General features: G+C 39.2%; 1 protein-coding gene and 1 long non-coding RNA gene across 2 annotated transcripts; one reads left to right on the plus strand and one right to left on the minus strand.

Annotated features, from left to right (window-relative positions):
- On the plus strand, positions 1-27,729 carry LOC144237183 (uncharacterized). The gene is made up of 5 exons (XR_013336777.1): positions 1-64; positions 13,752-13,924; positions 14,897-15,090; positions 26,875-26,929; positions 27,531-27,729. It is a non-coding gene; the product is annotated as an uncharacterized LOC144237183 (long non-coding RNA).
- Positions 8,699-24,870, minus strand: LOC144237182 (nephrocan-like). The gene is made up of 3 exons (XM_077770863.1): positions 24,682-24,870; positions 18,481-19,382; positions 8,699-9,146 (listed from the first exon to the last, which is right to left on the minus strand). Exons 1-3 carry the CDS (start codon positions 24,868-24,870, stop codon positions 8,699-8,701), a joined length of 1,539 nt encoding a protein of 512 aa, XP_077626989.1.
- Positions 27,730-27,891: the final 162 nt, after the last annotated feature.

Below are 27,891 nucleotides of genomic sequence, written 5' to 3' on the forward strand. Positions count from 1 at the left end.
GGGGAGCGGACGCCACCAACCCTTGCCCGCTGGGCTCCACAGACAGGCGCTCAGCGGCTTCAAGGTTGGAATGGGCGACTTTAGGGACTCCGCGTCCCTCGAGGCCTTGGGTGTCTGATACTGCCTGTGTCCTTTCACGGCCCAGCCAGAAACGGCTTCTAAGGGGCAAAAGTGGCCCAACTGGATTACGTTACAAACGCCAGAAATAACCTAGAAATAGAAGGTCGCCCTCAGCAAGTGTGGATGTTGGGGATCAACGAGGGTCCCGGAAAGGAAGTGTGCGGAGACAGAAGCGTGCCCCTTAGAGAGGTCCTGCTACTGTTCTTTGGTCAAACCTTGTACCTGAGGCTAATTCTTCCCAAAATGTGAATGAGGATCTTTAGGAGTGTTCTTAAAACGTAATTCTGCCTATGTCCTTCCCCTCTAAATGGAGTCTTTACTGGCTGTCCATTGCATCATACATAAAAGGGGGTTCCATGGCCTGGCAACTGGACCATAAAGTAGTCCCCCAGGCCAATTCTGTGCTTCCTGTGCCATTTGCCCCCTTTTGCTCACGTCCTTTCACCTTAATCCCTGTTTCCTAAGTAGATCTTGCCCAAGCCCCAACCCATTTCTCAAACGTCATTTTACACGCCCAGTTTCTCAAGTGAAAATTCCCTTGATCCCCAAGCCTGTCATTTCTTCCTCCTTGTAAATCTCACCACTGTTAGCAAATTTCATGGCTCTACTTTCCGTTTTCATATACAGATTACCCTCGAAAAATGTACTGGGTTAGGGTGCCAAAACTCCCCTCCCCCCTCAGTCAAAAATCCTAGTATAACTTTTAACTCCCCTAAAACTTTACTACATCTCCCCGATTCCTCTGCACTTGGTGCTCTGGTGATGAACCAAGAGGAGAGAGAGGAAAGGCAGTGACCAGGAAAGCCTACAGTCTTCCTCACTAGCCATTGCTGTTTATGTGACTACAGGATGCTCTGCTAAGGAAGCTTCCTAGACACCAGCGTCCTTCTGAAATTCTGTATATTCCAAAGAACAGCCACCTACCCACACACACTGCTACATTTCTCTGACATACTCACCTCTATGCCCCAAAGTTTCCCACTTCTGACAAGACTAGAGCCATTAATCTGGTCTCTCCATGGTCAACTCTCAGGTCTGAAGGCACCTGCAGGCTGCAACTTTTGTACTGCTTTGAACTGCAAACTTAAGCAAAGGGGTTCTGGCCCCATCTCTATCTGACAGTACCCCACTGCCACCACCCCCAGCATGCAGACCCTGCCTTCTCTCCTCAATTGTTTGTTTGTTTGCTTGTTTGTTTCCTCCAAGAGTAACCATAGGTAGGTTAACAGGTCTCTTGGCTTAAAAATGTTCAGCCTTCTAAAAGGGGATAGGTAGGGGCTCCCCACTTTTCTTCTTTGGCATCTTTCAGTAGGCTAAGAATAGAGATATCTGGTGGTGGCTCTCAAATTTCAGCTACTTCTCTCCCCCTAGAAGGAGCTGGATTTGGGGGCACCTAGGTGACTCGATTGGTTGAGCTTCTGAATCTTGGCTTCGGCTCAGGTCATGATCTCATGTTTTTGTAAGTTTGAGCCCTGTGTCTGGCTCTGCAGTGCAGCACAGAGCCTACTTGGAATTCTCTCTATCCCTTTCTCTCTGCCCCTCTCCTGCATGCACTGTCTCAGTCTCTCTCAAAATAAATAAATAAATTTTAAAAATAAAAAATAGAAAAGTAGGAGGTGGATTTGATGCCTATTGTTTTCTGCCTCAAGTCTGGAACAATAGGAAAACATAATATCCTCGTATGTATATCCATTCAATCCAAAGCTTAAGGACTTATCTCTTTTCTAAAGAATTTCTAATTTTGTCACTTGCAAAGAAAAAAAAAAGCAATGGATGTGGCACTTTTAGGAATGTTAGGTGTTCATATAAATAAAGTATAATATAAATTTTGGACTTCTTAAGCATAATTCCCACCACCCAAGTTCTATCAGGGTTGGAAAAATGCAGAAAGAATTCCACAGCCTCAGAAAGATGGGAAGTCTCAAACATTATGGGGACATGCATGCTGTGATTCCAAGTGTATGACATTCTTGATATGTCATATCAACATCCTTGTTATATCTCAGTCTGGGTCTGATGCTTACTCTCTCTTCAAACTGTTTTTTGGGTTTTTTTTGGTTTGGTTTTTTTTTTTTTGCCTTTTAAAATGCGTTGTAATTTTTATTTGATGATTCACCTGGATAGAAGGAACAGTCATTTAGTAATGTGGTGGCAAGAGACAGAGGGTGGAAAGTGTTCTGCAATCTTACGATCAGGTCTCAGCCTATTAGTGAGCCTTGGGTCTCTGGTTTGTGAACGCGCAAGTCTTTTTTCAGTCCCCTAACCATCTTATGTGAGCCAGGATGACTAGACAGGGCTGGCTTTGGGTATTTCCCTTCCCCTAGGTCAGATAAAACCCCCATCATTGAGACTGTGATCAAATCGTTTCTCTTGAGAGCACCCTTGTTAAGAAGAACAGAATTATCTGGCATATTTCAAAATGGCTCCTTTTCTCCTCCTGCTGCCAGAAGCATGAGGGGATTTTTTTTCTAATATTCACAAGAACCTGGTTGAGCTCCCGAAGGTAAAGCGTACATAAGTGTGGGGGGGGCCTCCTGTGTCTGCCACCCCCTCCAGACTTTTTAATTCTCAGATGTGTCTGCTTTGAGCCTCTAGCAATTCTCCATCACAGGTCTGGTTTTTCTGCCATACTGGTTTCTGCAGAGGCCTCTGCTCAGGGCTTTCTGCTCCTATATTCTCTGCATTCACCTGGCTCTCTAATGGGGATCTCACTGTCTCTTATGGATCAAAAAAGAGTTGTTGACTTTCAGTTCATTCAGCTTTTTTATTTGTGGTTGCAACAGATTGACAACTTCCAAGCTCCTTACATGGTGGATCATAAACTATAAGTCAACTACGAGTTTCATAAAAGTTATTAGAACACGGCCACATCCATTTATGTATGAATTGTCTACAGCAGAGCTGAGTAGTTGCAACAGAGATCTCAAGGCCCACAAAGTCTCAAATATGTACTCTTAGGTAATTTACATTAAAAGTTGGCCAACCTGGGGTGCTTGAGTGGCTCAGTTGGTTAAGCCTCCAACTTGGGCTCAGGTCATGATCTTGTGGTTCATGGGTTTAAGCCCTGCATTGGGCTCTGTGCTGATAGCTCAGAGCCTGGAATCTGCTTTGGATTCTGTGTCTCCCTCTTTCTTTGCCCCTCCCCTCCTTGCTCTCTGTCTCACTCTCTCTTGAAAATAAGTAAATATTAAAAAATTAATTTAAATTATTAAATTAAATTTTAAAAAAGGACAAAGTGTATAAACATATCATTAACAGAAGAGGAAATGCAAAGGTTAACAAACATAAAAACGTGTTCAACCTCACAAGTAGTCTGTAAAGTGAAAATCAAAACAATGAGATACTGTTTTTTTACTCACCAGATGAGCAAAAGGTAAAGACTTAGGGTAAATGCTGATGACCATGTAGAAACAGGTATCTAGAAACATTGCTCATTAGTTGATACATTTTGAGGAGTTAATATTTGTAAAATGATCTGATAGAATCAATTATAATTAAAAATACACATAACCTTTAACATGGGAATCCCACTTTGAAATTTCATCACATTTCCAAGGGAAGGATTATCATGGGCTGCTTTTCATATAATACATGGACCTTTATTGTCTCTCAGACAGTATTATTTTCAATGGTATTTGTGATTCTTAAAAAAAAAAAAAAGTGGTTGATAGATTAATCCTAAAGCCCAAATGAGTACTATAAGCCTGAATAACAATAATCTGACACTGGGTGGGGCAGCCTGTGTGTGTGGGGGGGTTGTTGTGGGGAGAGAATAGGTGGGAAAGAATGACAATACAGTAGGTATTTTTCTGAAATCAAGATAGACTGTGAATATAATACTCGAGAAGCAATTGTCAGTGACTGTTTTAAAAGTTGATGGCTATTAAATAAAATCCTCTGTATTAGATTCCTAAAAACAGTGCTTTGTGAAAGCCTATAGAGAATATTAGAACAATATTCCACCTTAGAGAAAAAAAGATAGAGAAATCCATCATTGGAACTCTTCCCTGTAAAAAACCGATGCCACCTGGAATAAAGGCAATCCTTGAGCTCAGAGACAATGCTAGTAATGTTACAAAATCAAACTCTTAAGTAACGTTACAGAATGACACTGTTAAGATAATCCATTATTATTACTGGAATGATACCAGTTCCACAAAATTCATTCTTAGAAAATTGCACTCTAGGGGCACTTTCACCAATTCCCTGAGGTTTCAGACTAATAAACTGTCAAGAATCCAGTTTTTAGTATTTACTACACAATAACATGATGGAGAAACATTGAGTTTCTGGTTGACTTGTAAAGGTAGTAGTTTTTCATTTGTGTACATATTTGTTTAAACAAATTTTGCTAAGAACAAAATGTCTAATTAACTAAATAATTGGTGATGTAACTGAGCCATGACGTCTGGCAAAGGAGAGCTTTAAAAACGTACTGATTATTCTGTTTCAGGGCTGGTGAAATCTGTATAACTTGTATTTAAAAGGCATGAAAAAATAAATAAATAAAAGGGATGAAAGCATTAAACGTCAACCAACCTCTTTCCAACCTTTCCCACCCCCACCCCCACATGGCTATTTTACCAGGATTTTTGGCTACAGCCTCAATACCAGAGCATTATTTGATGAGGGGACATAATGAGCAACTATTAAAAAAAAAAAAAGACTTTTTTAAAGAGAGCTCTCTGAGCATTGGCCTTAGAGACATCTTTGTCATCTAAAACCAGAACATCCAGGAACCATGAAGTAAGGGAGGAGATTCAAAGGTGCAACCAAGCAGAGAATTTGAGAAGACTTGTGAGCCCCTTTGCAAAGGCGTTATAGCAGAAAGCCTACACATCACAAGAAGGCAAGTCCAAGTTCCTGCTATTGCATATATTGTATAACAGAAAGTTCTAAAGTCTGTGAGGAAAAACTTTTCAAAGTTGATCAATTCTGAGTATTTCTAAGTAGAAACTAAGTATGCTCCTGAGTGAGAATATCAGCTCGGATAAAAGTATACATTTGCATGTGACCATGTGCATGTGCCAGAAAGGAACTTCAGTGCCTTCTTTTCAGATCATTCGTTTCAGCTATTTATTCATTTTGGTTTTTCTCACTCCCTTTTCCAAGGCTGAATGGAAGACTAGTCTTTCAACTAAGAACAATTAAGCCCTTACAGGGGCAATTTATAGGCTTCCTCCCTTATATTAGCAAGGGAGCAGTCACAGTGGGAGGATTATGACCAGGCAGTGGCTCAGTTCTGACTCTTGACAGGTCTAAGCAGGCATGATTTGAAAAGGGAGGGGTAAAGCAGTAAGAGAAGAAAAATGCCTTCAGTCTGGACACANGGATTTGCAAATTATGGGGGCAGTTAAGGAAATGTTTTTCTTCCATATAAGTTTAATTCAAAAGAACACTAGGAGGTAGTACTACAATCCCCATTTTACAGATGAGGAAACAGTGGCACTAAAAGGTAAAAGGAAAAATTAGACTGTGGAAGTTAATCTTCCCTTTTCCTTATCTACCCCAAAGTAACCCTTTTTTTCAGGCATTAACCAGAAAATTCCAGTGATGCTCAACCTACACCTGTCTTCCATTATCATGAAGCATGTGTTTTACTTCACTGTCTGTGTTTTACTCTTGTTTCTGAGTTTCACTTGCCTTTACCTTGCCCAGTAGCTGTCTTCTCAGGTTAGTAGCTAAATTTCTGATTTTTAAACATCTCTACATAACTATAAATGTGCAATAATTGGGCCTTGAAATTTCCTGATCCTTTTTTACTGTGTCCTCCCTACTTTTTCCCTATTTATTATTTCTTGTTCTTTTTTCTGTATGTATATCAATAAACTTAATCGAGAGCCCAAAACTGAGATAGATAGTATAGGTAGATAGGTAAGTAGATTGATAGATAAGAATGTACATATATATATATATGTACTGTTACAGACTGAATTGTGTCCCCAAGATTCTTATGTTAAGCTCTAACCCCCAATGCAATTGTATTTGGGGATAGGACTTTTAGGGAGATAATTAACGTTAAATGAGGTCTTAACAGTGGGGCCCTAGTCCAATAGGATCTGTATCCTTCCAATAAGAGACACCAAAGATCTCTCTCTCTCTTTTTCCATGTATGCACACACCCATGCACACACAGAGGAAAGGCCACATAAGGACACAGCAAGAAGGCAGTGGTCTACAACTCAGGAAGAGAGGCCTCACTAGAAATCAACCCTGATGACATCTTAACCTTGGGCTTTCTAAGCCTCCAGCATTGTGAGAAAATAAACTTCTGTTGTTTAAGCCATTCAGCCAGTAGTATTTTGTTATAGTCACCAAAGCAAATAAATACACATACTTTATGGAACATTTTTCTATTCTGTACATTGTGAGTAAAGTGTCCTAAGTGAATGTTACAGCAAATTCTGTAGAAGAAGGAGTACTGAACAGAAATAAAAAACAAACAAAACAGGTGCAATCAAGTTCTAGTTCTGCCACTTTCTTTTTTTTAAGTCTATTTATTTATTTTGGTGGAGAGAGTGGGGGAGAGGCAGAGAGAGAGGGAGGGAGAGAGAATCCCAAGCAGACTCCTCGCTGTCAGTGCAGAGCCCAACGCAGGGCTCAATCCCAATAACCACAAGATGATGACCTGAGCCAAAATCTCAGACACTTAACCAACTGAGCCACCCAGGCACCCCTAGGTCTACCACTTTCTATGTGTGTGAACCTAACAGTGACTTCATCCCTATGAGACTGGCTCTCACATCTATAAGACTAAGATTCTTTCTCAAGGCCCTCATAGCTTCGTAATTCTGATTATTAATACCCAGGCTATGGTAGTGGATATATATTATTACATATCACAAATCCCTGGTTTTTCTTAGAATTGTAGTTCAAACACATTAGAAGAGTTAAAATCCATACCATAACAAGGAAAATCATGTAAGAGTTTCCTTATTTCTGAACTTCTGTACTTCTGTGCTTTATGTAGTTGGGAAACGTGTCAGCATGCCAAGGAGTACTAGAAGCCACACTAAAAATAGGGCTCTTTTCCAGGGAATGTCAATTCCATAAAGATTTTGGGAGAAGAAAATGTGGACGTAATACAAATTCCACATAAAATTTTAAAATATGACACTTTGGAGAAAGTTCAAGCTTCTGGTGAGCATATTACGCATCCACTCAATCTCTACCATTTCCTATCACTGTCGTTAGAAGCATTTTGATGGAAAGCTTTGTAAAATGCTGCAATAAATAAATCTTACTAATTAGGAAAGAAGCCAATTTAGATGGGGTTTCTGATTTATATGCCAGTAGATTTTATTTTACAAGTAGATTGATAGAAAACAATGCTAGTAGATTGATAGAAAAAATTGATAGAAAAAAGTTATTTTACAGTCACACCTCTATCACCAGACAGGCACTTTTCAAAAGTATGCAGTTCATCAAAAGCAAGGCAGTGTGGGGATTGTGGTCAACTCAGGGAAAACGGACGATAACTCAAAACACAACTCTTTTCAGGAGCTCCATTGTAGGGACATCTGCAGTGTGTAAGGTGCCAGATATCTTTCCCTTTGGTCTTGGTGAGGCTGCCCAACAAGACCTGCTGTCCCTTAGCCAGAGGTGAACATGTGACCCAAGTTAAATCAATTAGCCTCTTCTACTGAGGACATGACTCTTGAGAAGAGGGAAGCGAACACTGATAATAGCGAGAGCTCCTCATTCTGCACAGAGAAACTTGAAGAAGCTGAGGGCCTCTCCATTACATCCTTCTGCCTGGGGCCCTGGAGCAGTTCTGACCCCTGTTCTTTCCAGGTTCTTCAGCTTTTCCTTTGATTCTGTGGGCTATTCACAATCTTTCTAATACTTTCTTGCTTGCTAAAGTTGGACTCTGTTTCTATTGCTTACAGTCAAAAGCCAGTAGTTTAGGTCTGCAGGCATCATCTTCGTACATAAAAGTCATCACCTCATGTGATAAAATGAGCTACTCTATTTTCAGGAAGTTAGTGAGATGGCCATTTTATTTGGCATTATTATTTGTGTAGATTTCAGTATAAAACACAAATTACTTTTTAGTGGAAGGAATCTTACATCTTCTTACCGTTGTCTCTTTCTCCCTTCCTCCCCCCACTTCAATTTACCTCAATCAACTCTGATTTCCTTCTTAAAGAAAAAAAAAAAACAATGTACAAAAAAGACTCTTGCATATCTAATTTATTGTATATTTCCACTTAGGAGATTGAATGCTATAAAACTTCTGGAGCACAGAGCATTTTTAAGCCAGTGAAACTACTCTCCTAATGATGGATACATGTCATCATACAATTATCCAAGTCCCCAGAATGTAGGCCACCAAGAATGAATCCTCATGTAAACTATGGCCTTCAAGTGATGATAATGAGTCAATGTAGGTTCATCAATTGTAATAAATGTTTCACTTTGGAGGAGGATGTTGCAATGGGGGAGTCTATGCATGTAGGAGGTAGGGGACATAAGGGAAACTTCTATACCTTGGTTGCAACTTTGCTATGAACCTAAAACTGCTCTAAAATGAAGTCTATCAAATTTTTTTTTTCTAAATTGTAGGCAAAGCTCATACTTAATCTATTTCATAATCATAATAATCATCATCCATGTTGATTCTGATGCTGGGGTGCTCTTCTGGTTTTGATTTCTTTTTGGTTTCTTTGTTTATCTCGGTCAGATGTAATTGATGCTCACATTGTCTCATGATCTTCTTGGAGGACATCCAGCTCTCTCCTTGTCGTTCAGCTGGTGCAGCACATTGTCCTCCCTTCACATCCGTGCCCTTGGCCTTCAGGACCTCCCTTGCTCTTATGAGACTACAGGTACAATTCCACGGATTTCCATCCAGATACAGGTGTCTGAGGCGAGGCAACCCTTCCAAGGCTTTGAGGTCTAAGGCAGAAATCTTGTTGTTCCTAAGGTTTAGAACCTGAAGCTGCTTTAGATCCTTGAGGTCCCTCTCCGTAACATCCTTGATGGCATTGCCTTTTAGGTCCAGCCTGGCTAAGGTCCCTGGAAGCCTGCAAAAGGATGGAAACAGGATGTGAGAGGAAGCCATGATCACCATTCCATAACTACCAAGGCAACCCAGATTGAGCAACACCAGCCTTTTCTGTACTGCCATGTCCTGTTTGAAGCTAGAAAACAAGCTTTCTTTTGAAAAATTAAGTCTTAACGTATAGGTCTTTAACTCTTCCTCATAGGTCTTATTTTCTAACCCTCTGAGTTTTCTGGTTTGTAGCCATAAATAAAACTCTTTAATTTATTTCTTTGTCAAATAGGATCATGGAAACAACTTGATAAGAAAAAAGTTCCCCCTTTTTTTTAGTTGACAAAGGCCATGAATCCATAATTTATAAGAGAAGGAAAGGTATTGAATAAAAACATGAAAAAGGCAATGAAACATAAAAGGCAATGGAAAAGTGATATAGTGTTTTATGTATGAAATTAAAACATGGTTTTGGTTAATTTTTTTTAATGTTTATTTATTTTGAGAGAGAGGGTGGGCACAAGCAAGGGAGGAGCAGAGAGAGAGAGAGAGAGAGGAAGAATCCCAAGTCGGCTCCACACTGTCAGCACAGACTCAGACCGGGGGCTCAATGTCACAAACCAAGAGATCATGACCTGAGCCAAAATCAAGAGCCAGATGCTTAACCAACTAAGCCACCTAGGTGCCCTGGTCTTAAATTTTTATTTTTTTTATTTTTTTTAAATGTTTTATTTATTTCTAGGGGAGAGAGAGACAGCGTGAACAGGGGAGGGTCAGAGAGATAGGGAGTCACAGACTGAAACAGGCTCCAGGCTCCGAGCTGGCAGTCAGCACAGAGCCCGACGCAGGCCTCGAACCCACGAACCGTGAGATCATGACCTAAGCGAAAGTCGGATGCTTAACCGACTAAGCCACCCAGGCGCCCCCTTAAATTTTTAAATATATTGCTCCTGAAGATGTTATGAGATAAGAACTTAAACTCTGTTGGTGGGAATTTAAATTGGTACAACTTTGGAAAGGATTTGGTAGTATGTATCAAATTTAAATAATGTCATACCTTTCAACCTAGGAGAAACAGAAGCAAATACAGATTGATTTGCAAACATGTTTGTCACACATTTAATTATATTTATACCAGCCAAAAAAGGATAGACTAATGTCTACTAATATGGAGATTGAGAGATAATAAACTATTATGTGACAATAAAAATCACATATTTAAGTCATTTTTGAAGTACTAATTTTATGAGAAAGCTTTTCTGACTATGGCTTGAAAATCCAGAAGCTATAAAAGATGAATGAATCAACAACATTAAGCATAATTTAAAAAAAAAGAAATTGTGTATAGCAAAAGACATATGCAAAGTCAAAAGATAAATTATAAACTGGGGGAAATATCTGCACCTTAAAACCCTGACAAAGTGCGGCACCTGGTGGCTCAGTTGGTGAAGTGTCTGGCTTTGGCTCAGGTCATGATCTCACAGCTAGTGAGTTCAAGTCCCTAATCAGGCTCTGTGCTGACAGCTCAGAGCCTGGAGCCTGCCTTGGATTCTGTGTCTTCCTCTCTCTCTGCCCTTGCCCCACATATCTCCTCTCTCTCTCTCTCTCTTTCTCAAAAACAAACATTTACACACACACACACACACACACACACAGAGTTAATCTCCCTAATATGTCCAGGACTCTTAAAAGTTGAGAAGAGGAGCACCTGGGTGGCTCAGTCTGTTAAGCATCCAACTCTTTTTTTTTTTTTTANCCCCAAGAATCCAACTCTTGATTTTGGCTCAGACTCATGAGTTCAAGCCCTATGTCGAGCTCCATGCTGACAGTGAAAAGCCTGCTTGGGATTCTCTCTCTTTCTTTCTCTCTCTCTCTGCTTCTCCTCCCCCAAATAAATAAATGAACTTTTTTTTTTTTAAAAAGGTGAAACAAAAGGTTTTAAAATAAGACTGAAAAATGGGCAAAAGGCATGAATGGAAGTCCACATAAACAGAGCCCCACGAGTCAGGCTCTGCGCTGACATCGTGGAGCCTGCTTAGAATTCTCTCTCCCTTTATCTATGCCCTTTCCCCAAATGAGCACCCCTCCTCATAAATTTAAAGAATAAAAACAAAAACACAGAAAAGCAAAGTCCTGAAGTCTCCAACCATACTCAAAATAGAGAAATGGGGAAAAAAACACACACACACACACACACACAGATGCCACTTCTCACCTATCAGATTGGTGAAAATCTTGATATTTAGCAATACATTCTGTGGGCAAAACTGTGAAGGAACAGACATTCTCAAACACAACTTGGTGGGAGACTAAATGGCATAGGCCCTATGGAGGAGAATTCAGCATAAATTCTTAAAATTCTTCTTAAAAGCCTAAATAAATAACCTGTGTATTTACCCTTCAACCCAGCGATTTCACTTATACATAGATAATTCACAAATATAAAATAGCATGTATGTTTTTTTATGATATTACTTATCATGCTGGCTTGGAAACAACCCAGTACAACAGTGAAAAACTACTATTCACCCTTTAAAAAGGAAGGAGCTCATTCCTATGAATTATTACAAAATGATTTCCAGAAAGAATTGTTCAGGGGAAAAAAACTAAAAAGTAGAATAGTATGTATAGTATGTGTAAGAGGGAAGTAAGAATACATGTCCATATATTTGCTTATGTTTGAGGGAAGGAAAGAATGATAAATCAGAAATGAATGAAAATGGTTACTTATAGGAAGTGTTTGCATATGGTTTTAACTTTTGAATCATGTCAGTGTTTTACATGTTCACAAAACAAATAAGATAAAGCAAAAACAAGCCTGCTTTGGATTCTGTGTCTTCCTCTCTCTTCCCCTCCTCCACTCATGCTCTGTCTCTCTCTCTCTCTCTCTCTCTCAAAAATAAATAAAAATTTAAAAATATTAAAACAAACAAAAAAAGGAAATTCTGATACATGCTACAACATGGATAACATTGAGGACATTACGCTAAGTGAAAAAAGCCTAGCACAAAAAAGACAACCACTATAATTCCACTTATATGGGATTTCCAGAGCAGTCAAATTCATAGAAACAGGAAGTATAATGGTGGTTGTCAGAGGCTAGGGACAGGAGACACAGGGAGTTGTTTAATGAGTGTGGAGTTTCAGTTCTGCAAAATTAAAAAGTTTCAGAGACCAATTACACAACAATATGAAGACACTTTACTGAACAGTACAGTTAAAAATGGTTAAGTAAATTGCATGTGTATTTTACCTCAATTTTTGAGCAAGAGAAATAACAGAGTGGCACTGTCCGACTCTTGAGTTCAGCTCAGGTCATGATCTTACAGTGTGGGATCAAACCCTGCATTGGGCTCTGCCCTAAATGCGCCAAGCCTACTTGGGATTCTCTCTCACCCTCTCTCTCTCTGTCCCTCCCCCACTCACAGGTACAAGTGCACTCGCTTGCCCGCTCTCTCTCTCTCAAAAATAAATACATATTTAAAAAATTTTTAACAGAAATAATGGAATCAGGTCTCATGAACACAGGGACCACCTTGGAGAGGCTCCCACTGGACAAACTGGGAACAATTTGAGAATCAAAAGAGACTAGCAACTTCAAATGATCATAACACACTGAATAAATTAAGATCCTTTGGGTCCACAGTGATACTTGGAAAAAGTAGAAAAGGGAAAAGGGAGAGAAAAATAGTCTATAATGTTCAATGGAAAAAAATAGAAAAAACCAAAATTGAATGATCCCAAATACATAAATACAAATTATGTTTAGACATAGGCTCTGGTTGAGCAATTATGGATGATTTTTCATTTTTTAGCAGATGAAGTTTTTAATCTTGAACAGGTACGGCTTTATAATCAGGACAAAAAAGTTTTTCTCTATGGATATCAATGTAAAAAATGTCATGCTAATGCTTATTGATAAAAAGTAAAAAAAGAATCACAATTGTGAAACTGAAAATTTTTTTGCTACTCAACAGCTTCTTATTAAGTGCTATTTCCATAGAGTGTAAACCCCCTGAATGTACACTCATGTCTTTTAGTATTCAGAGAAATTTATTGTGGTGGTCCTAGTCATATGATGATTATATATTTTATGTTTGTATCCTGAACTATACATTGAATATATACATATAAGTATTTGTGATTTTGAGTATTTTGCAGTCTTATTCATTTAAAGTGACTTCTCCTTAGTTGGAATAAAGTTTACCTTAAAAAGTCGAATTTACCTTGGAAAATCACTTTTTTCACTTTAACAGTTGATAGTTAAATTTATATAACATTTATTTTTTATTTTTTAAATTTTATTTATTTTGAGAGAGAGAGAGAGAGAGAGAGAGAGAACAAGTGGGGGAGGGGCAGAGAGAAGGAGAGACAGAATCCCAAGCAGGCTCTGTGCCATCAGCACAGAATCCAATGTGCGGCTTGAACTCATGAACTGTGAGATCATGACCTGAGCCAAGATCAAGAGTTGGATGCTTAACTGCCTGCGCTACCCAGGTGCCCCAACAGTTTGATAGTTCAATTTAGTTTGAAGTCAGTCCCCAAGACAATGTATTTTATGTACATATCAACTGATATAAGGTACACCTGTAAAAGTTATACAGAAAAATCTTACGTATAGCTTTTTTTCCCCAAGGAAATATGGACTATTAACAGATGGTGTAGCAGTAAGCAAGACACTATTACCCTTCAGAGTACAAGGGAGAGAAACTGAGGAAATATATGATAAAGTAAACCAAAGAGTCCAGTCTACTAATTAAGACTTGAGTTCTAACTTTGGCCATTCTACTTACCAGTATGCAACTTCAGGTAAGTTATTTGACTTAAAGTTTCTGATTTACTACCCTATAGATGAAAGTGCCTAGTACACAGAAGTCACATAAATGCTAGCTAATGAAAATTAGAAAGCCAAGTTTTCTTTTAAACAAATATATTGAACAGTTCTAGGATAGCTAGAACTTGTACCTGTTCTTCCATTTTTTTTCTTTCGTGTTTCTATGGACGTTATAACCGAAATGACATTGTAAAAGAAATCACTAATGTCCTGGTTTTGTGAACTTAGGGCAATTATTTATTGCTTGGATATAATTTGTCTTTTTAAGTCTGGTTTATACTTAAAAAGTTTGCCAGATTTTAAGACAAACACGTTTCTAAAAATGCTATTTGTACTTTCGGTTTGTGGCTTTTTAAAGTAAAAAGGGGTACACCCCATTTTACCAGTAGATGGCACCTGAGAATAAGGAAGGTAAAATGATATGCCTGTGTTAGGTTGTAGAAAGCTATTCTGGATGTGAATTACCCAAATTGTGGATAAAGAAAAGGTGATGTGACTAATATTTGTTCACTGAGCTGCAGATTGGTGAAATGAAAAGCAGCGAAAGTGAGACCCAGGTCTTGGGTGTTCTAAGTTTTAAGTAGTATAGTATATTGTTTATAGCAGAGTAAATCTCAGAGGTGAGTGATCGATCACATGATGACTAAAATTCTGGCTCCAGAGTTCGACCACTGTACTTCACCATTTACTGACGATGTGATTTTGAGCAAGTTTCTTGATACCTCCTAACCTTAGTGTTCTAATCTGTTATTTTACAGATTCACTGTTGGTTTAGAGGGTACTTAATGTTATGTTAGGTATTATTTTCTTCTGCTTCTTTTTTTAGTGTTTATTTATTTACTTCTGAAAGAGAGAAGTTACTGAAAGAGAGAAGTCACTGCTGGTTTAGAGGGTACTTAATGTTATGTTAGGTATTATTTTCTTCTGCTTCTTCTTTTTTTTTTTAGTGTTTATTTATTTACTTCTGAAAGAGAGAGAGCACAAGTGGGAGAGGGCAGAGAAAGCGGGAAACAGAACCCGAAGCAGGCTCCAGGCTCTGAAGTGTCAGCACGGAGCCCATTGCAGAGCTTGAACTCATGAATCGTGAGATCCTGATCTGAGCAGAAGTTGGACTTTGAATGAGCCACCAAGACACCCCTAGGTATTATTTTCTATCTCAAATAATGTATTGAGGCAAATGTAGTAGATGTTTGAATATATGTGCACCGAGAACCATCTACTATTATTTCCTTGGTGAAATGTGGAGGAGGATGGTAGGCAAAAGAAGGGGTTTGTGATTTGTGGTAGGATACATAGCTAGCAACTAGCAACAAATTAGGTTCGGTTAGCAACTAGCAACAGGTTGCCTGTGTTTATAGTTTATTGATACAAAACTGAATTTTAAGGTACAATTTTGTGTATGAATAAGACCCATGAAAATAAAAAGTGTACTGTTTTATGCTCATGGATAAAAGTCTTAACATTCAGGGGCGCCTGGGTGGCTCAGTCGGTTAAGCGTCCGACTTCAGCTCAGGTCATGATCTCACGGTTTGTGGGTTCAAGCCCCGCGTTGGGCTCTGTGCTGACAGCTCAGAGCCTGGAGCCTGTTTCAGATTCTGTGTCTCCCTCTCTCTCTGCCCCTCCCCTGCTCATGCTGTCTCTCTCTCTCTCAGAAATAAATAAAATATTTAAAAAAAAAAAGTCTTAACATTCAGAAATGTAAAAAACAGACTGTATTGTGTTTTAATTCTTTATGGGAGGGAAGTCACAGAGAACCTTTTTCTAGGCCATTCGTACTTTCTGATTCAAAGAAAAGCTGAGGCGGTGGGGGGTGATGGGGAATTTAAAAGTCATTTTCCACAAGGAGTAGATTGCTCTCATAACTGGCCAAGTTCTTTGAGAGAGTAGATAGCTGTGCTGCTTAAGTTAAGCCTCATAGGAAAAGCCCGCTCTCATCTCGTCACTTGCCCCATTGTTCTTGCCCATTACTTCTCTACCCTGGCTGCACATTGAATTCATCTCAGGAGCTCTTTAAAAATGCTCATGCCTGGGCACAAACCCTTGGGTGTCTGCTTTAATTGGCTTGAAGTGAGGTCTGGGCGTAAGTATGCTTTTTTAAAGTTCTCCAGATAATTGTAATGTGGAGTCAGATTCAAGAATTATGGCTAGCTCAGGCTTGCAATTCTATTATACACTCCATTGGGTAAAAGCTTTGTGCTTTCTGTAGTCACTTATTAAAACACACAAACGGCCTGGCAGGAGTAAATAATTAAGCTACTTTTCACTCATTAAACTCAGCAGGATTACTTAGCCAAATGCTTTCTAAAAGCTGCCTGAATAGAGAAGGCCACTGGATTCACAGTTTTGCCATGGCTGTCACAGCCCACTGAGAATCCTTGATGAGACAGTCACTCCCCATCTCTTTCATAAGTTTTTAGTCTATATGTGATTTTTTTTTTCTTGGAAAAGGGGGCATATAGTGATAGAAAATAAGGCTTGAAATACAGTAGAGAAATTGTTGAAATAACAAGTATTAGAGTCTTGAAACACTGCAGGCATGTTCTTGCCTTAGGGCATTTGTATTGGCTCTTCAGTCTAGAACACTCCTCCCCCACTCCCCCCAAACAGCTTCACAGCTAAATCGCTCACCCCCTTCCAGTCTGTGCTCAAAGCTTACATTTTCATGAGGGTTACCACGCTTACCCTATTTAAAATTGCAATCAGCCACCCCTACTCTCTACCGTCCTGAAACTAGTAATCCTGCCCTTTCCTGTTGTTGCTAACTATAACAGCCATCACCATGTAAATGTTAGATACTTACACCTTACGTTTATTGTTACTCCTTCCCTGCTAGAATTTAAGCTGGAAAGAACAAGAAGTTTTATTTGTTTATTGCACTGGTGTATCCCAAGTGCCTGGTAAAGTACGTGGCACCAGGAAAACCCTCAAAACTTGTTTATTGAAGTAAATTAATTGTATGCATATGCTTACACATTAAAAGAAATTGCTTAATTTCAAGTAACCCTCAATATATATTTTGAAATCCTGATTTCCATCGGGAAAATCATTTTTTGATGTTTTGCATTGGGTACAGTCACTATACTGTACAACAAAACTTCGTTTTATCAACTAGAAAAAATGAACATCTGGGGGCGCCTAGTTGATTCAGTGGGTTAAGTGTACAACTTCAGCGCAGGTCATGATCTTGTAGTCTGTGAGTTCGAGCCCCCTGTCAGGCTCTGTGCTGACATCTCAGAGCCTGGAGCCTGCTTCGGATTCTGTGACTTCCTCTCTCTCTGCCCCTTCCCTGCTCATACTCAGTCTGTCTGTCTCACTCCCTCTCAAAAATAAACATTAAAAAATTTTTTTAAAGAAAAAATGAACATCTGTACGTATCAAAGATAATTTTTCCCTTTTTCATTCATAACAAAAGTTGTTTATTGTAAGTAGCAATGCAAATAAATAAATTCAGTGCCATAGGATCCTACAGAAGCCGGAAGCTGGTATATTAATTATGAGCAATTTGATAATGATAATCAACAGAGCAAGACGCCTTTTTTTTCTATAAAGCACCATAAGGAAAATGAATCCACTGATAGGCACATATAATAAACAATATACCATCTTTTTAAGGGAATAATAGGGCTTTATTCTCCTCCTGCTTTTTTATCTACTTTACAAATGTAGAACATGGAATAAAGTTTACATAAAAAGGATGAATTAATGTCAACATGTACATTAGTCATAGGTTATGACTGGGTGGGGGAACAGGACAGTGGGCTGGGCACAGAGGGAGGGATATTTGGAAAGAGGAATTAAATGTCAGAGTACGCGGATGTATATGTGTTTGCGTCCATGTGGGCAGGTGCGCGTGTGCATGTGTGGTTGTGAGAGAGAGAGCTGAAGAGACAACTGAGAACACAGGGTAAGACATCCCAAATGGACTCACACACCCACAGGCAGACACAGAAAAGAGCAGAAGCAGAATTGAGTCCTTTAAAGATCGCAGCCCTGAGAAGAACATGAGGCTCCCAAAAACAGAATTCAAGTAAATACAAGATGAGATTATACACTTCTGATTTTTTTCATAGCTACTATTTCAATGCTCTTAAAAATATTAATATTTAACTACATTCCACCCTCATTTTTTTTCATAGCCTTACTTTGCTAGTGGCTAAGCGTGTACCTAGTCTGCCTCTTGCTGGATCCCAGGCCATATGCTTAAAAACCAAAATACATTTTTACAAATAATATCCCCATATTATGTTAGCATACTTCGCCAAAGTGACATTGTATATTTTCAAATATAGATCGCACCTGTTGGTGTCTTGTCCGGCAGGCGAGAGCAATTCGGTTAGTGCAGGATTTAGTTAGAGAGCTGGAGATTCCAAAACCTAAAGCAGGTCTAAAACCTCTACCTTGGAACCCATGGATAGCCTTGATCGGGTCATTTATGTTTGCTCTGTTGTTCTTGCTTATATAATGTGTTTAATTGCCCCCAATCTTCAGAAAACGTTAAAGGTAATCAACATAAATGAGAACTCTCACTTACCTTAGAGGTATAGACAACAACAAGTTCTGTTCCAGGGCCAGGTTGGAGAGCTGGGAACACATCTGCAGGGCTCCAGCTTCGAACAAGCTAACGATATTGTTGTCCAGAAACAAGTGTTTCAAGTCTCGGAGGTCCCGGAAGTCTTGGGCTGTAACTCTCTGAATCAGATTATTGCTAATATCTAGTTTTTGTAGCCTTGCTGGTAGTTTGAGGGGCAACATTTGAACCTGGTTTTGGGACAACTCAAGAGTGGTTAAATTGGCAAGGATCTGTGCCCCATCAATGGAGGAGATTGAGTTTTCTGACAGATAAAGGTGGGAAAGATTCTCCAAGTGTTTCATGTCTCGAAACCTTACCACTTTGAGCTGGTTTCTCTCCATTTTTAAAGAGAGCAGGGATTTGGGCAGATTAATAGGAATTTTAGTCAGAGAGTTACCACTGACACTGAGAAATTGCAAAGCCTGAAGAGAAGCAAAGAAGCTAGCTGGTATAAGATGCAGTTTATTATTCTCCAGGCTCATACTTCTCAGGTGCGGAAGTACCAGTGGTCCAGCTACAGATTCGATAATGTTATCATCCAACATCAAACTCTGCAGACTGACCAGAGAAGAGAGTGTGCTGGGAGAGAGAGAAGAGATCAGATTGTTTTTCAGTTCAAGGATTTTTAATTCCTTCAGTCCTTCAAAATCAGATCCGTGTAGGATATTTATTGAATTATCATTTAGTTTTAACACTTCAAGACCAGCTGGAAGAACACTGGGGACTCGTCTTAACTTATTTTTCCAGAGTTCCAAGGTCTTCAAGGTATTCAGAGTTTTGAAAGTATCATTTTCTATTGACTCTGTTCCACTGGCCAGCAGAATAAATTCTTCTAGAGCTGACATTCGGGTGAAGCTAGATAGCTACAAAAAAAAAAAAAAAAAAAAAAAAGAAAAGAAAGAGAGAGGGAGAAAAAAAAAAGAGAGAGAGAAAGAGAGAGAGAGAGAAAGAAAGAAAGAAAAGAAAATGTTGGAATTATTTTTCTGATCATCAAAGCAGCACTTGTTCTCTGTAAACAATTTAAAAATTCTGGAAAATATGGAATGAATATGAAAATAATCCATAATCCCCCCACTTGGTGATAAACTCTGTTTACATATTTCTTACCCAGGAGGAATTTGAAGTAGCTTCTTCCCTTCCACAAAAGATGTAAAGAGCAATCATTTTGTCTATTTTTTTAAAGTTCACTTATTTATTGAAAGAGAGAGAGAATGAGCCAAGGAGGGGCAGAGAGAAAAGGGGACAGAGAATCCAAAGAAGGCTATGGGCTCACAGCAGAGAGCCCAATGTGGGGTTCGAATCCATGAGCCATGAGATCATGAGCTGAGCCAAAGTTGGACACTGAACCTACTGAGCCACCCAAACATCCTTTACATTTTAACTACTATCGTAGACACATTCCTATTTGTTCTCTAAATGTAAGAGGTAAAACTATAAGATTCTTAGAAGAAAATACAGGCATAAATTTTCATCACCTTGGATTTGGTAAAAGTTATCTTAGATATGACACCAAAAGCAAAAGTGACAACACATCCACAAAACAGGTAAATTGGTCTTACTGAAAATTAGAAACTCTAGTACTGCAAAGGACACCATTAAGACAATGAACAACAACGACGACAATGACAACACAAACAACCATAGAATGGGAGAAAATTTTATTAAATCATGTATCTAATAGGAGATTTGTATTCAGAATACATAAAGGACTCTTACAACTCAATAATTAAAAGAAAAATAACCCAATTTTTAAAAAATGGTTTAAAAATGGGCAAAGGGTTCATATAGACATTTCTCCAAAAAAGATATGCAAATGTTCAGTCAGCACACAAAAAGATGCTCAACATCATCAACCTCTGGTGAAATGCAAGTGAAACCATAGTGACGGGATGCCTGGGTGGCTCAGTTGGTTAAGCATCCAACATGAGCGCAGGTCATGATCTCATGGTTTGTGGGTTTGAACCCAGAGTCAGGCTCTGTGCTGACAGCTCAGAGCCTGGAGCCTGCTTCAGATTCTATGTTTCCCTCTCCCTCTGTTCCTCCCCTGCTCGCGCTCTGTCTCTCTTCCTCTCAAAAATAAATAAACATTAAAAAAAATAAAGAAAGTCAAATCATAATGAGATACTAACTGACACTCACTAGGATGGTTAGGATCCAATAAATGATTAGAAATGTCAGCAAGAATGTGGAGAAACTGGAACAGTCATACACTACTATAGGGATGTAAAACAATGGAAGCACTTTGGAAAACAGTCCAGCAGTTCCTCAAAATGTTAAACATAGTTTAATTTAACATAACTTTCTATATTGCCATGGAAGGCAAAAGAGAAAATTTCAAGAAATAGGAGTGAGCCAATGTCCTGGAGAGAACAGTTTTTTAACTGTATGAAGGAGGTAGAAAGCAGGCAATGGTGAATTAAAGCATAAATGGGAGGTAAAGATGGGGCTCCTGGGTGAGTCAGTTGAGCATTTGACTCAATTTTGTCTCAGGTCATGATCCCTGAGTCTTGGGATCAAGCCCTGAATTAGGCTCAGTGTTGAGTGTGGAGCCTGCTTAATATTCTCTTTCTCTCTCTCTCTGTCCCTCCCTACTGCTCTCTGCAGCTTACACTCTCTCTCTCTCTCTCTCAAAAAACAACAACAAAAAAAGGAGGTAAAGAAGTAGAGACAGTAAGTACAAATCACTTTTTTTTAACAGAGTTATAATAATGTTATTATTATTATTTTTTTTTTTGTAATGAAAGGAGCCTATTTCTCAGCTGGAACAGGGCACTCATAAAGAAAGAGCCGCTGGAGATATCAGTGTGGGGAGAATGATGGAGCAAGCTCCAGGGAGAAGTGAGGAAGATGGACTCCAGGGAATGGGAATGAAGTTGCCTTGAGCAGATAGAAGGAGATCTCACCCTCTCTGTCTGGAGGAAAGAGTTTGCAGAATTGGAGACAAGTTAGTACACAGTGAGCAGGAGTTGAGGGAGATGAAGACTAATGGCCTGGTTTTGTCAAGAATAGTCAATAAAATGGGTGACCAGTCATTGGTAAGAACGAGGATGGCAGGGATTGAGAAGGCAACACAAAACTGTACTGAAGTTTTGGAAGATGTCAAGGGAATACAGGAAAACCTGACCATGAAGAACTGAAAGGGCAGATGGAGGACATTGAAGACCCAGATGAGGTTGGAGACCTTAAACTTGTGGGGGTTCTATCAATTTGTGGTTGTTGCAGACCAGACATATATAAGCACATGTGTGCAGAGAGCTTGTGTGACCCTCTCCAGCAGCACCCGGGTATCCAGGCATGTGAGAAACAAAGGAAAATGATCACCCTAATCTAAAACTGAGGCTATGCTGGATAGATGGTGAGATGATTAATTTTGGGATACAAAAAGGGCAGGGATAGGGAAAGAAGATGGATAAGATATGAACTAATCATCGGAGAAAACATGAGCTAGGGTTCGAAGTCTCCATGAGGTAGATGGAAGAGAAGGAGAGAGGATGGCAGGTGAAAGGAAAAGAAGATAATGACCAGGGAGTGGGGGAATTCAAGATTTCTGAGTGGAGGAATTGGGGTATAATGATTGTGATATAACCAAGAGGGCAGATGGCTGTGGTGAAGTGGAAGTGTAGATGCTTTCTTGTGAGCTCAAGGAATCCTGAGGCTAACACATCGGACCCTGAAGGCACCAAGGAGATACAGGACCCAGGATGGTGAGGACAACCAGGAGCTGGGAGGCTAAGGGGTGGTCAAGGCACAGTATGAGGCAAACAAAGAACAAATGGAGAGTGTTACAGTCTGATGGCATGCCCCTCAAACAAGTAGGACTTTTTACAGACGCATGCATAAATAAAGGCCTTCATCTCTTGAGGGCAGGAACTGTGAATTTTCCATATTTTATCCCTAGTCTGGAACACAGCATTCACAGTCCCCAACAGAAAGCATATGGATAAATAATATAAACATTTTTAATTGTATGCATGTATATATGTATGTGTGTACACATGTATGCGTACACAGTACATGTGCACGGATGTGTATACATATACATGTACATATACATATATGTGTTGTATATATGTGTGTACATGTATGTGTGTATATATATATATAATTTCTATTGCTATTAATCTGAAGGTATTTTAAAGGTACTTTTTCTTGAAATACAGGCCCCCGATTCTGTAGTTCAAAGCAAATGGACAGTATATATAACATATTCACGAGACAAAGCTAAAAGATGGTCAATTTAAAACCTAAGAGTTTTTAAAAGAGAAGTATTATTGCTTAGAGCTTTTTATTCCTTTCACAGAGCAATCCTGTCTTTCATCAACCTTTCTGCCTGGAATTGTCCTTCCAAGAGACAGTTAACTGGGTTTAATTTGGGGAAGAGGCAATACTGCTGTTCAGTGAACCTAAACCCACAACAAATGAACTCATTCAATAACTGAATTTGATGAGAGATATAGTTTCATCTTATCACCTGCAAAGCAACACTGTGGGATCATTACTGGGCTTAGCTGACACTTCAGCTCTTGGCGTCTCAGGTCCTCAGAACAAATATTTAAGCATCTCGCCCTTTAACCAGCTGTCCCGCTCGAATGCTGAGACCTGACAGGGTCAGACTTGCTCTCTGGCATTAGGCACTACTGGATTACAAGAGCAAAGTAAACACGACGACTAGGCAATTTTGGTTATTGAGCCTTGAAATAAACACCATGCCACATACTATAAAGTCTCCGTGTTTAGGTGCACGTGCGTTAAAATTTCTTAACCAAACGAAAGGGGATGGTGCCTCTGTATGATGGGAAAGTACATTCACCTGCCAGCTCCCTACACCTGGATCACAGAGAGGTATTTCCTTATCTCAGGATTTGGTTTATGAGGGAGAAGCAGTGCCTAGTAAAAATTAAACCAGAGAGCCATGGAAACTGCCAGGGAAAAGGAGCCTGGGATCGCCCATCAAACCTAGGCTTCTTACTTCACAAAGGAAGAAAGTGAGGCCCAGAGACTTTTTAACCACTTGTTTAAGATGATTATATTTCCAGCTAGGGAGAAAACTAGGATGAGAACACTTATCTCTTGATTCCTTTCAAAATACCAAAGGCCAAAAAGTTCCTTCATATTACAAAAGTCAGACAAACCAATAGCATTCTTTTCAACACTCTGAATAGTAGGCAAAAATGAAAAAAGTCAGAATTAAAAGCACATAGAGTGAGAACGCCAGTAACATGCCCAAACCAAAACATGTATTTCCTCTGTAGAGGTGTCCACAAAGACACTGATGCCTGGCGGGTTTGTAGGTTTGTATAAATAATTCTCAGATGCTTGGGTTCTTCTTGATGGTCTTATGATGCTCTAAGTATCACCTGCTTTTTAGGGCACAAACAAAGCTACTTTTTCCCCTTTCCCTTCAAAGCACATCTTTTTTTTTTTTTTTTTAATGTTTATTTACATTTGAGAGAGAGAGTGCATGAGCACAGGAGGGGCAGAGAAAGAGAGAGACAGAATCTGAAGCGGGCTTCAGGCTCTGAGCACAGAGCCCGAGGAGCAACTCAAACTCATGAGCCGTGAGATCATGACCTGAGCTGAAGTCAGATGCTCAATCAACCGAGCCACCCAGATGGCCCTGAAAGCACTTATTCTTAATCCTGGGGACAGGAAGTAGCCATTTCTTCTCAAACTCTTTTCGTTAAGAGAGAGCCACTTCCTGGGGTACCTGGGTGGCTCAGTCGGTTGAGCGTCCAACTTTGACTCAGGTCATGATCTCGTGATTTGTGTCACATCAGGCTCACTGCTTCTGGATCTTCTGTCCTCTGTCTGCCCCTCCTCCACTTGCTCTCTCTCAAAAATAAGTAAACATTAGAAAAGAGAGAGAGAGAGAACCACTTCTTTTACTTTACAACAACAAAATTGCATTTTTTAAAAATAAAAACTGAAATAAAATATCATTCATTATAGATTCAGATTTTTTTTAACTGATTCTCTGAAAATAAATATCCAGAGGCAGATACCCATCTATGCAGTAAAGGGCAAACTGATAGTGCTACTACACAAACTTGATAACCACTGGTTTTAAGTTTTGATTATTTAAATTAAGCTTAACAACCCACACTTGCCCCTAACCCTGCCTCAAAAAATAAAATTGCAGCAACTTGACTGTAGAACAGTTACCTGAAGGTGTTGAATTTTGCTGTGGCTAATGTAGAGCTTCTTGGTGGTGGAAGGAATGCCTGATGGTACCTCCATTAGCCTGTAGCATTGTACCGACTGCACTGAATCGCAGCTACATCTTCCAGGACAGTTAGGATGGAAACCATGGGTAAGAGAGAGGAAAGCAAGGAAGGCATAAAGCAGATTCATCTTCCAAATCAGGGCTCTCAGGCAGCAGGCATGTGTTTAGGTGATGTCTCACTCTTTATACCATGAAATCTGATCATAGAATCTTATGAATGTGCACTCTGTCAATGTAAGGAGACAGCAAAGAAAAAATTCCAATTTTGTCTGGGTTAAAATGTTAGCAACCATTACAAAGGGCTTAAACATTGATAAGCTGCCTTAATATTTGTAAGTGAGCAACCCCCTCTGTTATTTATGGCTTGGAAGGCTAATCTGCAAACACCTCTATTATCTGTTGTTTCTTTGTTTTGCTAAATGTGACAGTAGGGAATTAGTGGGGAATGACAAAGGGCTGTTTTATAGCAGGCTATAAACCTTTGGATTTTCTGTGACCCTATATTAAAACGATTTTTGTGGGACTGCAACAGGCAGGTGTTTTCTTCTCCCATTAACTAGTATGGGAAAATGAGCAGGTTTTCTCTTTATTATTGTTGTTTCAGTAACATTTATGGCTAGGGGGAACAATGGGCTACCAAGAAGAGAGCTTCAGAGCCAGAGATAACTTGTTCAATTCATCCATCACTTGATCCACTCAAATATCGAATTCGGACAATATTTTTGCCACTAAAAAATGCTGTTGAACGGATGAGAATAAAACCTCAGAATGGGTCCGTTACCTTCATCTATTTGTAAAAATGAAAGAAAAGGCCTCGAGAGTCTCCAGAGGAAGTTGTGTGTTCTGAAACCTGACTGCAAAGGGAAGGCTTCATTTGTCCCAGGCACGCCTTTGTTGAGGCTCTTTTACTTGCTGTGCTCATCCCTGCTGAGGAATTAAAAAGCATTTTAAGCAAAATATTATATAGAGGAGCTCTCTCCTCCCCAACGGAAGACCTGAATTTCCCTCTGCTGGTTGGTCTGATCCGATTGCTCCCAAGAAATTTCCTAATATTGACAAGCTTTTCTGATGTCCCCTTCAACCTACCTCTCTTTGCTACAGTTTTCATTTTGAAGCCAAAGTTCCTTTGCTCTGATAATCAGTTCATTCTATTTCCAGAGTAAGGATTTCTGTGTGCTTTTCCCAAAAGACTTTTCTACTCCTCTCTTTTGATTTTTTTAAACCTCTGTTTCTTTTTACTGTCTGAGATAAGGAATGATGAAATTTTTTTCTATCAATATCCTGATTTTCAACAAATTTTATTATTTATTTCTCTTGTCTAGTAATAGAATTTTTTTAATTTTTAGAATTTTCAAGTAGGAAAGTCATGTTCAAGAAAAGAAAATTTGGAAGAAAAGAGCAAGGAGGGGGAAAAAATCAGTGTTCATGTTGTCCCCAAATCAGACATGTTTCCCGTTTCTTTTCTCTGCCTGATCTTTGAAAAAGCAAGGAAAAATACTCATGGAACATATTTTTTCCTTCTGTGTTAATTCAGAGTTAATTAAAATGAATAGAGTAAAATTCATAGTTAATTAAAATGAAATGCCTAAAAAAATCCTTCGATGTCATCTGCCATCAGACACAGCTGATTTTTCTGTTATGCAGCATAGTGATGAGTTCCATTTTCCATCCTCTGTTGGTTGCTGCAGGATGCCCTTTTCTTGACTGAGCCGTGAAATGACACTGTACAATATTTTTTTCCTCCATGGTATTTCTATAGCTTTCCTGTAATGCTGACATTATCTCTAAAATGTTACTATTTTACACTGTGAATAGTTCTATGTTATCAATTGTAAACTTACTCATATACTTTATATCCTGTACATTTTACTATTTTATTTTTCATTACTTTATAGTTTCCGTAAATATAAATTTAAATGTCTAATAGGCTTTCAAGAGTATTGTCCAAATTTGATTAACTACGAAGTGTTGGAGTTTTAGGTTGTTTCCTGATTTTAACATTACAAATATAAATACTTTTGACCACAAAAAGTTTGAAAATGTTTTGAAGAATAAAAGCTCCATTTGTTCCCCTGGACCACACCTATTTATTTAGAGTTAAGCTGAGAAGTCTTTTTTTTTTTTTTTTTGAGGTAGAAGGCAAAGTCTTGTTGATACCATAAACTGCAGAGGAAGTATAGTGCAAAGGTACAGCCTGGGTGCTTGAAGGACATGCATGTTTTCTTGTACCTGTTCTGGAGGTGACAGTCCCCTCTGCAGTTATGTTGTGCTGCTAAGCAGCAGCCACAAAACGGCCATCACTGGTCAGCTTCTGGCATGCTTTCTGCTGACTTGTGCAGTTTTCACATGTTGACTAAGGGCCCTGGGTATAAAATTCCCTACCTTTAGCTTGTGTTTTTAGGTCTTGAGTTTATGGGTTCCTAAGGCTAAGTAAGGGACAGACTGTTCTTTTCCCTAGAAAGATTTAACACCTTAGCCGGTCATCATTTCTTGGCTTCTTTGGGCAAGAAGAAACCTAATAAAGAAGCACGGGTGCCTTTCTCAAGAACAGAGACTTAAATGACTCACCCAGCAACTGTTCAAAATACATCCCGGAATCTAGGTTTAATCTTTCAGCACAAGGATAGCAATCTCAAGGAATATGCTTTGCATTTGAATTTGGATTGAATTAGATTTATGTCTTTGTTTAGATTCTCAACCCAGGATCCTCCTTGGCTTGCTTTCTTATCTTCTTTATCTTTATGCCCCCCTCTTTGCCTCCCTTCCTTTCTTCCTTTCTATAACCCAGGAATTCTCAACCAGAGGCGATTTGGCGAGGTCTGAAGACATTTTTTATGACAATAAAAGGTGGTGGTGGCCGGGAGAGGATAGGCCGTGTTATGAGCATCTGGAGAGTAATGGCCAGGGATACTACTAAACACTCTACAATGTAAAAGATGGTCCCACAAGAAAGAACCATGTGGTCCAAAATGTCAATAGTGCCGTTGTTAAACCCCACAATAAATACAAATGTATTTCTCAATTAAATGAATATTGGCCTTCCTTGGTTTATTAAAAGCAAAGGGATAGTTCCCACTCTAGACAGGAAACTGAATTCCAGAGAAGAAACTGACTAACCCAAGATCTTCCTGACTTGGGTCTGTAAGCAT

This window comes from Crocuta crocuta, unplaced genomic scaffold (genome assembly GCF_008692635.1).
Source record: "Crocuta crocuta isolate KB4526 unplaced genomic scaffold, BGI_CrCroc_1.0 scaffold562, whole genome shotgun sequence".
NCBI lineage: Eukaryota > Metazoa > Chordata > Mammalia > Carnivora > Hyaenidae > Crocuta > Crocuta crocuta.